Below are 12552 nucleotides of genomic sequence, written 5' to 3'. Positions count from 1 at the left end.
ACTGAATCTTTAAAAAGTTTCATTGGTGTATACCAGCCAGCTTTCTAATACATTATACTAATTTCTGATTGGTAATATTTAAACCGTGCAAATGAGTGCCCTTGTATCTCAAAATAAAATGAGTGTAATCCGAAGAGCTTTCCCGAGACTGCGTATTCGGCACAATCTTGCATCTTTGACCGAGTGGGGTGGTCAGTCAGTTTTGCGGGTGGGACCTGATTCATGTGAAATTAATCTTGAATCAGCGCAAAAGATAATTGAACGCACAAGGGTATGCACTTTTGTACATAATTCACTTACATTTAAGATTCCCCAGTCATTTGGTAGTACAGAACTTTGAGTATTACTGAAAAAAAGAAACATGTTGAAGCTTTTCATCTCATGAGGGCACTTCACAAGAATACCAGTATAAGAGGAAAACAGTTATTTATACTGTACAAGAAGAAAATGCCGACTTGTTGGCAAGCTGACTCTGATTGATAGAGGCTTTGCCTTGGAGAATGCACCAGCTGATGGCGTTGACAATTAACTGCCAAGCATTGTTAGAAATTTAAATCAGGCATGTTGGTCCTGATTGACCAAGGCATTGCCCTGAGGAATGTCAGCAAATGGCTGTCGCTTATATTATTCAGCTGCAACAGGTGCAATGTGTGTACAAATTCTTTCTGCCTGCAAAGAACAGCGGCTCCTGTGTGCTTCCAATGCACACAAATACACCACACTGTGAGCCTGACTGACAATCTTAAATTGGTTGCCAGCATAATTCGTAACACAGAGGATTATGTCGCAAATGTTGCCCAATCGTGAAATCACATCTAATATTGGACGCTGTTTTGAGCTTTGCAAGCACGGGGTGGAACATTCCAAACACAGGATGGTTGGGTGCGGTTTGTACCTTGCCCATTGAGAACAGCGGTTGTGACATGTTGTTTGGTACAAACACAGTCACCATCAACTGGTATGTTCTCCATGACAACGCCTCCACCAATCAGAGTCCACTTGCAAACCAATCAGCATTCTTTATCTCATACGGTATAAAATTGACTACTTTCCCCTCACATTGGTATTCCTGTGGAGTGTACCGATGAGTAAAGGATGAAAAGCTTTGACATGTCTGATTCCCCAGTCTTTAATACTGGTTCAGTCAATTCCCATCTGAATTGTGGCAATAAAACTATGAAAAGCTTGGCCTCAGTATTTGTATCCCATTGGCACCGTGCTAGCAAATATTACAAAAGAAACATTGGACATTACACCGTACATTGTTCTAAACTGTCACAGTAATTGATCAAGAATAAGAAGCCACCTTATTACTTTTGACCCCTCTGCTGGAAGAGGCATAGAATGATACAGCTGTATCTGTGCCAATTCTTTGAAGCTGCTGGGCCCTAACCCATTTTTATAAAAGGCTTGCGCAAGTTTCTTGTTTTTGCACACAATGTTTTTAGTTGGAAAGTCAAGAATCCCATATGCCTTTTAAATAACGTTCTCAACTTGTCCTGCCACTTCAAAAACCTGTGTACATAAATTCTAGATCTCTCTGTTCCTGCATTGCTTTTAAAATTTCATTCATTTTGGCTCTCTTCATTATTGCAACCAAGTGCAACTCTTTATATCGCAATGCTAAATTTTATCTGCCATGTTATCTGCCCAATTCATCAATCTGTGCGCAACCTCCTGAAGTCTGTTACCATCCTCCTCGTAGTTTATTACATTTTTGAGGTTTTTGGGAAACTTTTATTATGCTCTGTATATCTAAGTTACAAATGTACATTAACAATGCAAATACCTAATTCTGACACCAGGGGAGGACCACTATGTACCTTCCCCTCCAGAGTGAAAAGTAACCTTCATCGCTTCTTTCTGCTTTCAGTCCCTTAACCGAGTTTGTATCCATACTGCCACTCTCCTTTTGACCACGAGCTTTCATTTTTCTAACAAGTCTATTATGTGGTATTTCCTCAACTGCCTTTAGAAAGCCCACAAATACAACAACAATACTATCCTCATCAACCTTCTCCTTTCCTTTTACTCAAAGACTATTTGCCTTTCCATTTACTAATCCATCTTTTTGCCAACACCAATTAATTTTGTCCCAGATTATTGTTTTGCAAAGTTTCCTTCCCACCAACATTAGGTTGACTGGCCTGTAGTTACCAGATTTAACCTTCTTCCCTTTGTTTGAACAGGCATGGAAATTTACAATCCTGCAGTCTGTGTTATACTCCTGATAGCTAGTTGATGAAGAAAGAAACCAGAGCCGGTATTTACTTGGAATAAATTATTCACAGAATGAAATATTACAAATATATACCCCTGACTCCACTCTGTCAGGAAGGGTCTCTTTATATGTACTCAAGTAACCATCTAATCAATGCCCTGCGCCTTTTTGTACTTAACTTTAATTGATACAAATAATACCTTGGCAGGACTCCCACATCTAAGACTGTGACCAGAGCATCTAGAATCTTTACGACAATTAAAAGGTGCCAACTTGTGCCTGTTGGGGGCGATTTGAGGAGTCTTCCAGTATGACTGTCAGAATCTCGCAATAGCATTGAAACAAGCCATATGTCCCATCTGCCAGTATGTATGCTCCACATAAATTCCCTTCCACCCTCCATCTAATGCAATTAACATTCTCTTCTATTCCTTTCTGAGGATGGGGGAGGGCAGTGGTAGAAGGTGGCCAATTTTGCAAGTGGACCTGACTCAGTCGAGAAGAACCAGAAAACAAACAAAAACTATCTGCTGACATTTATTGGGATAGGTGTCCTTGCCATACGTGCAGCATACAAACATTAACCCTACCATGGTGACTAGAGTTAAATACTGCATCAAGCCACAGGCAATACTTGTTAAGTTGGTTATGAATATTTCAAACACTTTCCTTTTCAATTCGCACAGTGTAATTCTTTACAGTAGGAAAAATCTATTGTGAAGGGAGAGTTGGAAGTCGTGCTGTTTTATATCAACGGGGTAGATATCAACATGCCGTGATAGGGAAATACGACACAGCGAGCATAAATTGCAGAAACTAAGAAAACGTTACAGAAAGTCTGATCTTACCTTGGTAGAATATTCTTTCGGACAGCCCATGTTCACATCTATTCCAGCTACATCATTTTCTCTGTGTGGAAAGTAAGGGATATATTTAGAAAAATATACATGGTTTTCAAAATATTCTGCAAATAAACATCATAGCTTCATCATCCTTACATTCAGAGTTACAATTTCATACGGCTGACACCCGTGTTGCTGCACACGGTGACACGCAGAATGCGATGACACCAGTGAAACATTTAATTGTGTGCTGAACACAAGGCACAAAGTGTGAAAGGAAAGTTTCACAACTGTTGCTCACCATGAATGAGAGGATACTGTTTCACAATAAAACTGTTTGTAATAGTTAGGATGCACCATCACATTGTCATAAGGTATGGAGGGAAGATTTTATGAGGAAAGGCTGAGGGACTTGAGGCTGTTTTCATTAGAGAGAAGAAGGTTAAGAGGTGACTTAATTGAGGCATACAAGATGATCAGAGGATTGGATAGGGTGGACAGTGAGAGCCTTTTTCCTCGGATGGTGATGGCTAGCACGAGGGGACATAGCTTTAAATTGAGGGGAGATAGATATAGGACAGATGTCAGAGGTAGGTTCTTTACTCCGAGAGTAGTGAGGCCGTGGAATGCCCTGCCTGCAACAGTAGTGGACTCGCCAACATTAAGGGCATTTAAATGGTCATTGGATAAACATATGGATGATAAGGGAATAGTGTAGATGGGCTTTAGATTGGTTTCACAGGTCGGCGCAACATCGAGGGCCGAAGGGCCTGTACTGCGCTGTAATGTTCTATGTTCTATGAAATATGTAATTCTTTGATGTTTTGATTTTATTTAAAGATTTATTTTGGAAGTGTGACAAACAGCTGATAAAACACCAGGGTGTAATCCAGCGGACTCAAGTTGAAGTCCGCTGAACGGCGTGATTAGTGGGGTGTCTCTCTGCAGCTGCAGCGTTGAAAACGTCCCGCTATCCAACGGCATTTGCGTTTTATTTTGGCCTTGGGGAGTTTCTCCCCACCGAAGCCGCACGAGCTCACCAGGAGGAAAGGCTCCTTGCCGATCGGTGGGGCCATTTTGAAAGGCTGCCCCGATCTCTCCCCTCCGCCCCCTCACCTTCCCCAACCTTTGGGAGGCCCCCGGGAACCCCCACTCAACCTGGCAAGGTCTTCAGGCCCGACCCGAATGGCGGCCTTCACCCGCTCACACACCTCTTCATCCGCTAACAGCCCTACATCCAGCCTCCACTGCAGGCGGTGCCCCCCCACCCCCCGATCCACTTGCAAGTCCACCCAATGTGGCGCGCGATCTGAAACCCCAATGGGCGAGTACCGCGAATCAACAACCCCCGTTGGCAGCGCCTTGTCGACCACAAAATAATCAATCCGAGAGTACACTCTGTGCGAATGGGAAAAGTACGAAATTCCTTCGCCCTCAGCCTCCCAAACCTCCACGGATCTACCCCCGCGCCATGTGCTCCACGAACCCTTTCAACTCCTTCACCAATGCGGATACCCTCCCTGACTTCGGGCTCGACCGGTCCAACCCTGCTTCAATGACCGTGTTAAATTCCCCTCCCATGAACAGCCGGTGCAAATCCAGATCGGGGATCTTGCCCAGCACCCGCTTCGTAAACTCCACATCGTCCCAGTTTTGGGCATAGACATTCGCCAAGACCACTGGCAGCCCCTTTAGCTTCCCACTCACCATCACGAACCTCCCTCTCAAAGCTGCCACAATATTGCCCACCTCAAACGCCATTTGTTTACCAGCAATGCCACCCCTCGCGTCTTCATATCTAATCCTGAATGAAAGACTTACTCTACCCACACTTCCTTAGCCTAGTCTGGCCCTCGATCTTCAAGGGCGTTTCTTGCAAAAAAGCCACGCCCGCCTTCAAGCTCTTCAAGTACACAAACACACGCGACCATTTGACTGGCCCATTCAGCCCTCTCACAATCCATGTGACATACCTGCCCCCCCCCCCCCCCCCCACCGCTACATTAACCACCTCTGCGCTCCCATTAACTAGCTAGCCTGGCAGCCCCCGTGCATGGCTCCAAACCCCCACTGATTCCCCTCCACCCCACTTGCACATATCCATATAAAAAAACAGCAATGAAATAAAAAAAAGGTGCACTCACCCTCCATGTTTCCCACATACCCCACCACAGAACTCAACAAGACTCCTCAAAAAAGAGAGGTTTTCCCCAAATCAACAAACAAAAGGCAACAAAAACGAAAAAAGTAAAAAAAAACATCTCCTCACACCTCCTCCACTGTTCAATGTCCACCTTCTCCTGCCAGTCCATTGTCCCTTGAAACCTCCATCTCCTCCTCTGGTGTCTCAAAATAATGCTCTCGGCTGTTGTAAGTCACCCAGAGTTGGGCCGGGTACAACATCCTGAACTTCACCCCCTTCCGAAAGAGGGCAGTCTTCACTTGATTAAACCTGGCTCTCCTCTTTGCCAGGTACGCTCCCAGGCCCTGGTACACCCGAAGCTCATTACTTTCCCAGGTGCACCTCCTCGTCTGCCTTGCCCCCTGCAATATTTTATCCTTGTCGAGGAATCGGTGGAGCCACACCACCATCGCCCATGACGGCTCGTTCGCCTGCGGCTTCCTCATCAGCGCCGTCTGCTCCTGGTCGACTTCCAGGGGCTGGACAAAGGCCCCCTCCCCGGTCAGCTTCCCCGACATCTTGGCTACATATGAGCCAGCAGCCACTCCCTCGATGCCATCGGGGATCCCCACAATTCATAGGTTTAGCCTCCGGAAGCAGTTCTCCAGATCCTCCACCTTTTGCTTCAGCTGCTTCTGGGTCTCCCGCATCATCCCGATCGCGGCCGCCAACGAGGTGAGCTGCTCCTTCACCTGGCCCTGGGACCCCAGCCTCTGTTCCACCCGATCAATTCCATATTTCGGTGGTTTCATCGCCTTGGCTAGGTCCTCCTGGGCTTCCCTCCTCTGCCGGGTGAACTTCTCATTGAAGAAGTCCACCAGCTGCTCCTTTGACCACTGAGCAGGCAGGACTTGCCCTTTACCCTCCGCCACCTTCACCTGTGGTGCACAAGGAATTTCGTGCTCCAACAGCTCCCTTCTTCTCGACCCACTTCCAGTCCGTGGATCCACCCACCGGCCCCACCAGTGGAGCTTAACTTCCCTCCACCACCTCAACACCTTTTTCCACCAAAACAACCGCCCAACAAATGGGGAAAAGGACCAAAATAACTGCCTGAGCGGGAGCAGCCAAATGGACAACCACTCACTCCAGGGCTGCCACCGGACGTCTTGTGTGGACCAGTGCTAAACGGTGCTCTGGCAAGGTCCCCCAGGCGCAGCTGTTGAATCCTGGGGGACGGGTGAACACAGCATCTGGGTGTTTTAATGCGCCACAAGTCTAATTTAATATGCAGATTTGCATCGCGTCCAGCGAGGGAGGGATCCAGATCCCACTGGGCGGAGCGAGTCAGGTGACTCGAGATCGGCCCGAAGGGGAGCCAGGTTTGGGGCTCGGGCGCGATACCGTTGCGCCGGATCCGCGTCAGGTGCAAGGGGGTCGGTGAATCGCACCCCAGGTTTTTTATAACATCTGTGACATTGCTCGGGGTGAATTGGTGGATGCACTGTCTTATAAAAATCGGGTGGTTATCAACATAGCGTAACAGGGAGAGTCTTTCAGAGATCAACCGTTACTGCACCCAATTCTATTCTCTCCCAAAATTCCATCAGGAGTCACTGGACAGGGATCAGGAGCTACAACACCTATTGAGTTTTCCTCCTCGTTCACCATCTTTTTCCTCCAAATAAAGGTCAGTCAATTAAATCAATACACATACCATGTAGAACAGGATATTGTTCTTTTGTCCATGTATAAACGTTTGTCTCTCCCCTCCTCAATTCACTGACACCTTCCTGAGGTACAGTGTTGGATTACGAGTCACTAAGCACCCTCCAGCACCCAGCTAAAAGGGATCGGTTCTCCCCGTGTCCGCGTGGGTTTTCTCCGGGTACTCCACTTTCCTCCCACAGTCCAAAGATGTACGGGGTAGGTGGATTGGCCATGATTAACTGCCCCTTCGTGATCAGGTATGAGAAGGTTAAGTTATGGGGTTGCAGGGATAGGGCGGGACATGGGCGGAGTGCTCATTTAGAGGGTCGGTGGAGACTCGATGGGGCTGAATGGCCTCCTTCTGACTAGGTTCACTAGTCATAGAACCTGACATAGAATCTGGATAGTAGGGATTCTATGAACGTGTCATTGGATAATAATCAGTAGAGGAGCCGGTCTATATTTCTCTCTTAACTCAGGGCACTGAGGCCTTTTGTAGCAGTTCAACTGCTTTGCTAATCCTAACCAATAAGCTCCGCACAGATTGGAAATGTGGGGCGGAATTGTCATTCGGAGGTCAGGAACCCAACATGGGAGCAAGTCATGATCACACATGGCATATTATCAAAAAGACACACTGCTAACGGAGGCCCAATTAAAGACAAGGGAGTCGGCCCACCATGCTAGGAGGTACGAGGGGATTGGCAGACTCCGGATGCTGGAGGACCAATGGGAGGCCCTCCAGTACCAGAGGCCTGCAACCCCAAGCTCAGATGGGTGCTGTCAATCTGAACATGGAGACAGTTAGGATGAAGGCCAGATAAGCAATTTTGATTTTCAAACTGGCCACAGCTGCCTGGGCATGATTCTGGAATTTTGGGGCTGCTGTCCCTCGCGCAAAAAAAAAAAAAAATCACTGCCACTGCCATCTTTTGGCTCGAATCTGTCTCAAGGAGAAAAAAAAAGAATATCCACAAGCACTTTGCAGGATTTTGCTCTTTTTCTCCTCAGAAAACACTCGCTCACAACCAATTGCAACAATCCCTTGATAATTAGGGGGTTTCCTCTCCACTCCCTCCCCTCCACCACCTCTGCACCCTAACCTCTGTCTAATGTGGTATGTGAAATATTCACAATTAGTATTTTCAGGATTTCGAACCGTTCTTCATCATTGTGTTGCTGAGGAAACCGGCCCGTTTGTAATAACCAATCACAGCTTCAATTTCCTCACCAATTATGAGACACGTTGTGCTTTATTACATTGGACTCTCCTTTCCTCATACTTCAATGTCCCACATTGATTTCTCGTGGAAATGTTATTTTGAGGGCACCGTACACAATTATCTCGCGCAGTCACTGGTGCTGTGACTGGCCGCTTAAAGACTTACACAAGCTGTGCGACTGTCAGTGCTCTCTCAGCATCAGCTGTGCCCTGCAAAATAAAGAAAATTGAAAAAAGGATTAACTTCTAGATATGTGCAGACAAAATACAAAAAGATTCTGAAGGGCCGAGAAGCAATTACTTAAACATAAATGGAATTATTTACAATGGAAATGCCAGCAGCAGACGGGGAATGCAAAGTGACAGGGCTAATAGACATAATGTCATCAGATTCCCAGCAGCATTCTTTCTGAGCCGTGAAATGACAGGAAACTTCATTGGAACTAATATCATTATTTAGACTCACAGTGGGACACTTTCTATTTAAACACTTCAAGCTGATTTAGTGTCAGCCAGCAGTAAATTGCAGTAAGTATTATTTGCTTAATGTAAAAGATCCCCAAGACACCTTTTTAAAGATGGCCAATATTTACCTTCCGGCCAACAGGTTATAAACACAGATTATCTGTTTATCTCGTTGCTGTTTATGTGAACTTGATGTGTACAAATTGGCTGTCGGGTTTCCTACATTGCAATAGTGGCTACACCTCAAAAAATCTACTTCATTGGGTGTGACAACTTGCGGTCATGAAAGCTGTTCTTTTAAAACAGTCTGCGATTTTGCACATCAAGATTCATTAGGCTAACTGAATCCAAAGAAAGGGATGTAGCTGCCGCTAATGTACTCAAATCTCTTGCCTTGGTTATCTTATCTTAAAGGTTACACCACTTCCCAAGTGACCTTCATATCCTAAGACACTCAATGCAAAAATATCCCTTGGATTGACAATAACATTACATTTCCCCCACCCCACCCACTTCAATGGAAACCAGGCACTTCAGAACTCCCTACCTCCAGCCTGACCCACTAAGGTCACACAAGAAGGATCCATCTGCATTTCGATGTGCCTACCTTAATTTCAACCAGGGACCTGTAACCCTTAAATCAGTCCAGGGGTCAATCAACGCTGTCCAATCCTCAGAAAACACAAGATTGGTGAAGCAAACCCAACCTATTACGATGTGGTTAACATCAATAGGAACGTTGGAGGTTAAAAAATAAAATCATGCTGGAAATACTTCACTAACTCCCCATCCTAGAGTTGCTGCTGTGGCCTTGTGAAATCAGCTGCTATCTAAACTCTGCAGATGTCAACTATGGGAAGACCAATCAAAGATGAAGAGAAGACATTTGGACCTAACTGGGTTGAATTTTAAAAAGGGAGAGCTGCAAAGCGAATGAATATACCTCTGACAGATGATAATAACCAGGATAAGCTATAGAAAGAGTTTCAAAGGAAGAAAGGGGAAGAAAAACTTGCACAACAGGCATAAATTTGGGAATCTCAGGCTGGCTAAAAGGATAGTGGGAGTCACCAGACAGGGCAGTCTCTGCCTTGTGGAGGAACCCGATAGCAAGAGAGCACATTTTGAATGGAGACGAGAGCACCACACCAATTTTGGTCACCTTTACCAATACCACGGGAAACAGAATTCCCGCTTGCAATGAGCGTGTGCTTCCTGACTGCTATTGGAGACTGCTCAGTGCCCATTTATGGTAGGCACAACCAAATCTCTCGAGTTTGTTGGTGGTGATATACACTTGTCCACCATCTTCTGTTACACACACCTCTTCACTGAAACTGCTTTCAGCAGTCTTAATCACACTATTCTAATGCCTCATATATCAAATTACACCAGGAGCTTTATACACACTGGCAAACCCGCTGAGAATTTCATTTCAATAGTCCAAAGCAGAGATGGTATACATGAATTTTCAACATCCTGAAATCAGTGCCTCCAAGGAACTTTGCACATCTTCACATTCCACTTTCTTTTAGAGGTGTCATTCTGGAAATCTAAATGATTGATCTTCTGCAATAGAAACCGTGTGTGCCGATAGCAGCAGGCCAACTAATCCAGGGCTCACTCAGTTAAAACATTTGCAGCCATCCAGACACAGACCATTGCAAACCACCATTCATCATTATACATTTCCACTGGGCGGGATAGTTATTTCTTACCATTTGGAAGACAACGTGATTCTTTTCTCTTTCACAAGTCCGGAAAATTACTCGCTCGTCGCTTGCAACATAATCTATGGTGTCCAGCACCTCTGAGAAAAACAAATAGAAAGGCAGACTTAGCAAGATGGATGAGTGCATGTTTTTTAAATTCATCTATGGGATTGGGGGTCACTGGTCAGACCAGCATTTGTTGCCCATCCCTAATTGCCCCAGAGAAGGTGAGGAGCGGCCTTCTTGAGCAATCCATGAGGTGTAGGTACACCCACAGTGTTGTTAGGGAGGGAGTTCCAGCATTTTGACCCAGCGACAGTGAAGGAACGGCCGATGTATTTCCAAGTCAGGGTGGCATGTGGTTGTAGGGGAGCTTTCAGGTGATGGTGCTCCCGTGCATCTCTGCCCTTGTCCGTCTAGGTGGTAGAGGTCGCGGGTTTGGAAGTTCCTTTGTATCAATGATTCCAGGCAGTGGGTGGGACGGAAGGGGTAAAAACAATGAAATAGCACCTTCTTCTTAAAAAATATTTTCATTAAAATTTTCATTTTATAAACCCCAACCTTCTGCTACCCGTCGCCACCGGAAGTCGGAAATGGCATCTTCAATAATCAGTTTCACGGACATTTAAGCTGTGCCTGGTACAATGCACATTTGCAAATATCTTTATCAAGTAAGTTACCTATGGGATATCAAATGGCTGGGGTTGAGGATTTGATGACTACATCAATGCAATCTGGACAGAACAGGCCAAACTGGTACCAAAAAAAAGGGAATTTAAAACCTATGACTTATATCTGAAGCAACTTAAACTTGTGGTTTTTTTTAACAACCATAGAAACCCTACAGTGCAGAAGGAGGCCATTCGGCCCGTGAGGTCTGCACCAACCCTCCGAAAGAGCATTCAACCGTGGCCCACTCCCCCGCCCCATCTCTGTAACCCTGTGCATTGATCATGGCCAATTCACCTAACCTGCACATCTCTAGAATCTTTCCTGTTGATTCAAGATTCAAATAGTCTGAATCAGGCTCCGCCTACAAAACTGCCCACCGCCGACAGTGAAACTGTGGCATTCCACCAATTAATTGCATCCATTTTCTAGGTGACAGGCGCTAGTTGGCGCATGTTGAAACTGGCTAGCGTGCACCAATGAAACAGTTTAATGATTTAGTATTGTTTTTTGAAAAGTCATTAGCAGCAAATTTTAAAATTAGGTTTCTCCTGAGGTCTGGGCACTCTTATTAAAAAGTGATTATTGCTGATGAACACATTTTTAGCAGTATTATTAACATTTACCAGGTCACTCCTCTTAAATACAGTATATGAAAGAATACTTGCTGCTGCAAAGAAGATTAAAAAGAGTTAGATCCTACTATGCTGCCAGATCATGAAAAAAATTACATTGGTGATTCGGCAATTGACTGGAAACGAACAAATATTTGAAGGGCAGCCTAACCTGAGCAATTTCAAGCCCATTAATTATGGGTGCGATTTCCCAACTGCACCAAAAGCAGAAACTCTATCCCACTATGTGCAACCCAACCATAGCCAGGCTCCCCATTCCTGGGCTGTATTTACCTTCCACTTGGAACCCTGTTGTTATTCTAATACTGACCGTTTCATTCAATTTAATCAACTTCTTTTGCTAAATATTGGAAAAATGTTGAAGTATTCATCCCAGAAAGAAAAGGAAGAGTAGGGAAAATAAAACCACGTGGAGAAAAAAATGAATTTGTCAACTCACCGTTCACCACTCTCTTGCACTGTATCATTTTCAAGTCAATCAATTCCTATTTAAAGTGGGGGGAAAAAAGTGAAGTTCACAAACTGACCACAATATTATTCCATTACCAAAATGACCGATGCACCGATGACAGTAACATCACAGAAATCAAAGACACTGTCTAAGTTCAGATTGTTGGGAAAGACTTTAGCTAATTTGTCCTAGACAACTTTTTTAAAAATGAAGTCAAGGAATGTAAAATAACTTATTGCTTTGAAGCTTGTCAGGGCCCCACCTCAGCCAGCGGAGTGTTACACTGCATTTTGTATGACTGGAGAGATTTGCCTGGTAGATTGCTTGAAATTTACCTAAAGGAGAAAGAACTTGCATTTACATTGTGCCTATCATGCTCTGGGCATTCCAAAGCATTTCAGAGCAAATTAAGGGCTTTTCAAGTTGTCATGATATGAAGATATTAGGAACTTGGGTCCAGAAATGGGGTCCAAAAGGCAGCAGGCAATTTAGGGGTTAAACAG

General features: G+C 44.9%; 1 protein-coding gene across 6 annotated transcripts in view; it reads right to left on the bottom strand.

The window, feature by feature from the left end:
* Positions 1-12552, bottom strand: part of galr1b (galanin receptor 1b) — a 196741-nt gene that overhangs the window by 79290 nt on the left and 104899 nt on the right. For all 6 annotated transcript variants that reach the window (XM_072518282.1, XM_072518286.1, XM_072518284.1 and 3 more), the window contains 4 exons: positions 12038-12083; positions 10301-10392; positions 8284-8327; positions 3070-3130 (listed from right to left, as the gene is read on the bottom strand). In XM_072518282.1, the coding sequence (XP_072374383.1) occupies positions 3070-3130; positions 8284-8327; positions 10301-10392; positions 12038-12083 (243 nt within the window). The remainder of the gene's footprint in view (positions 1-3069; positions 3131-8283; positions 8328-10300; positions 10393-12037; positions 12084-12552) is intronic.

The sequence above is a fragment of the Scyliorhinus torazame genome, chromosome 10 (assembly GCF_047496885.1).
Source record: "Scyliorhinus torazame isolate Kashiwa2021f chromosome 10, sScyTor2.1, whole genome shotgun sequence".
NCBI lineage: Eukaryota > Metazoa > Chordata > Chondrichthyes > Carcharhiniformes > Scyliorhinidae > Scyliorhinus > Scyliorhinus torazame.
This window is presented reverse-complemented; position numbering and strand designations above follow the sequence as displayed.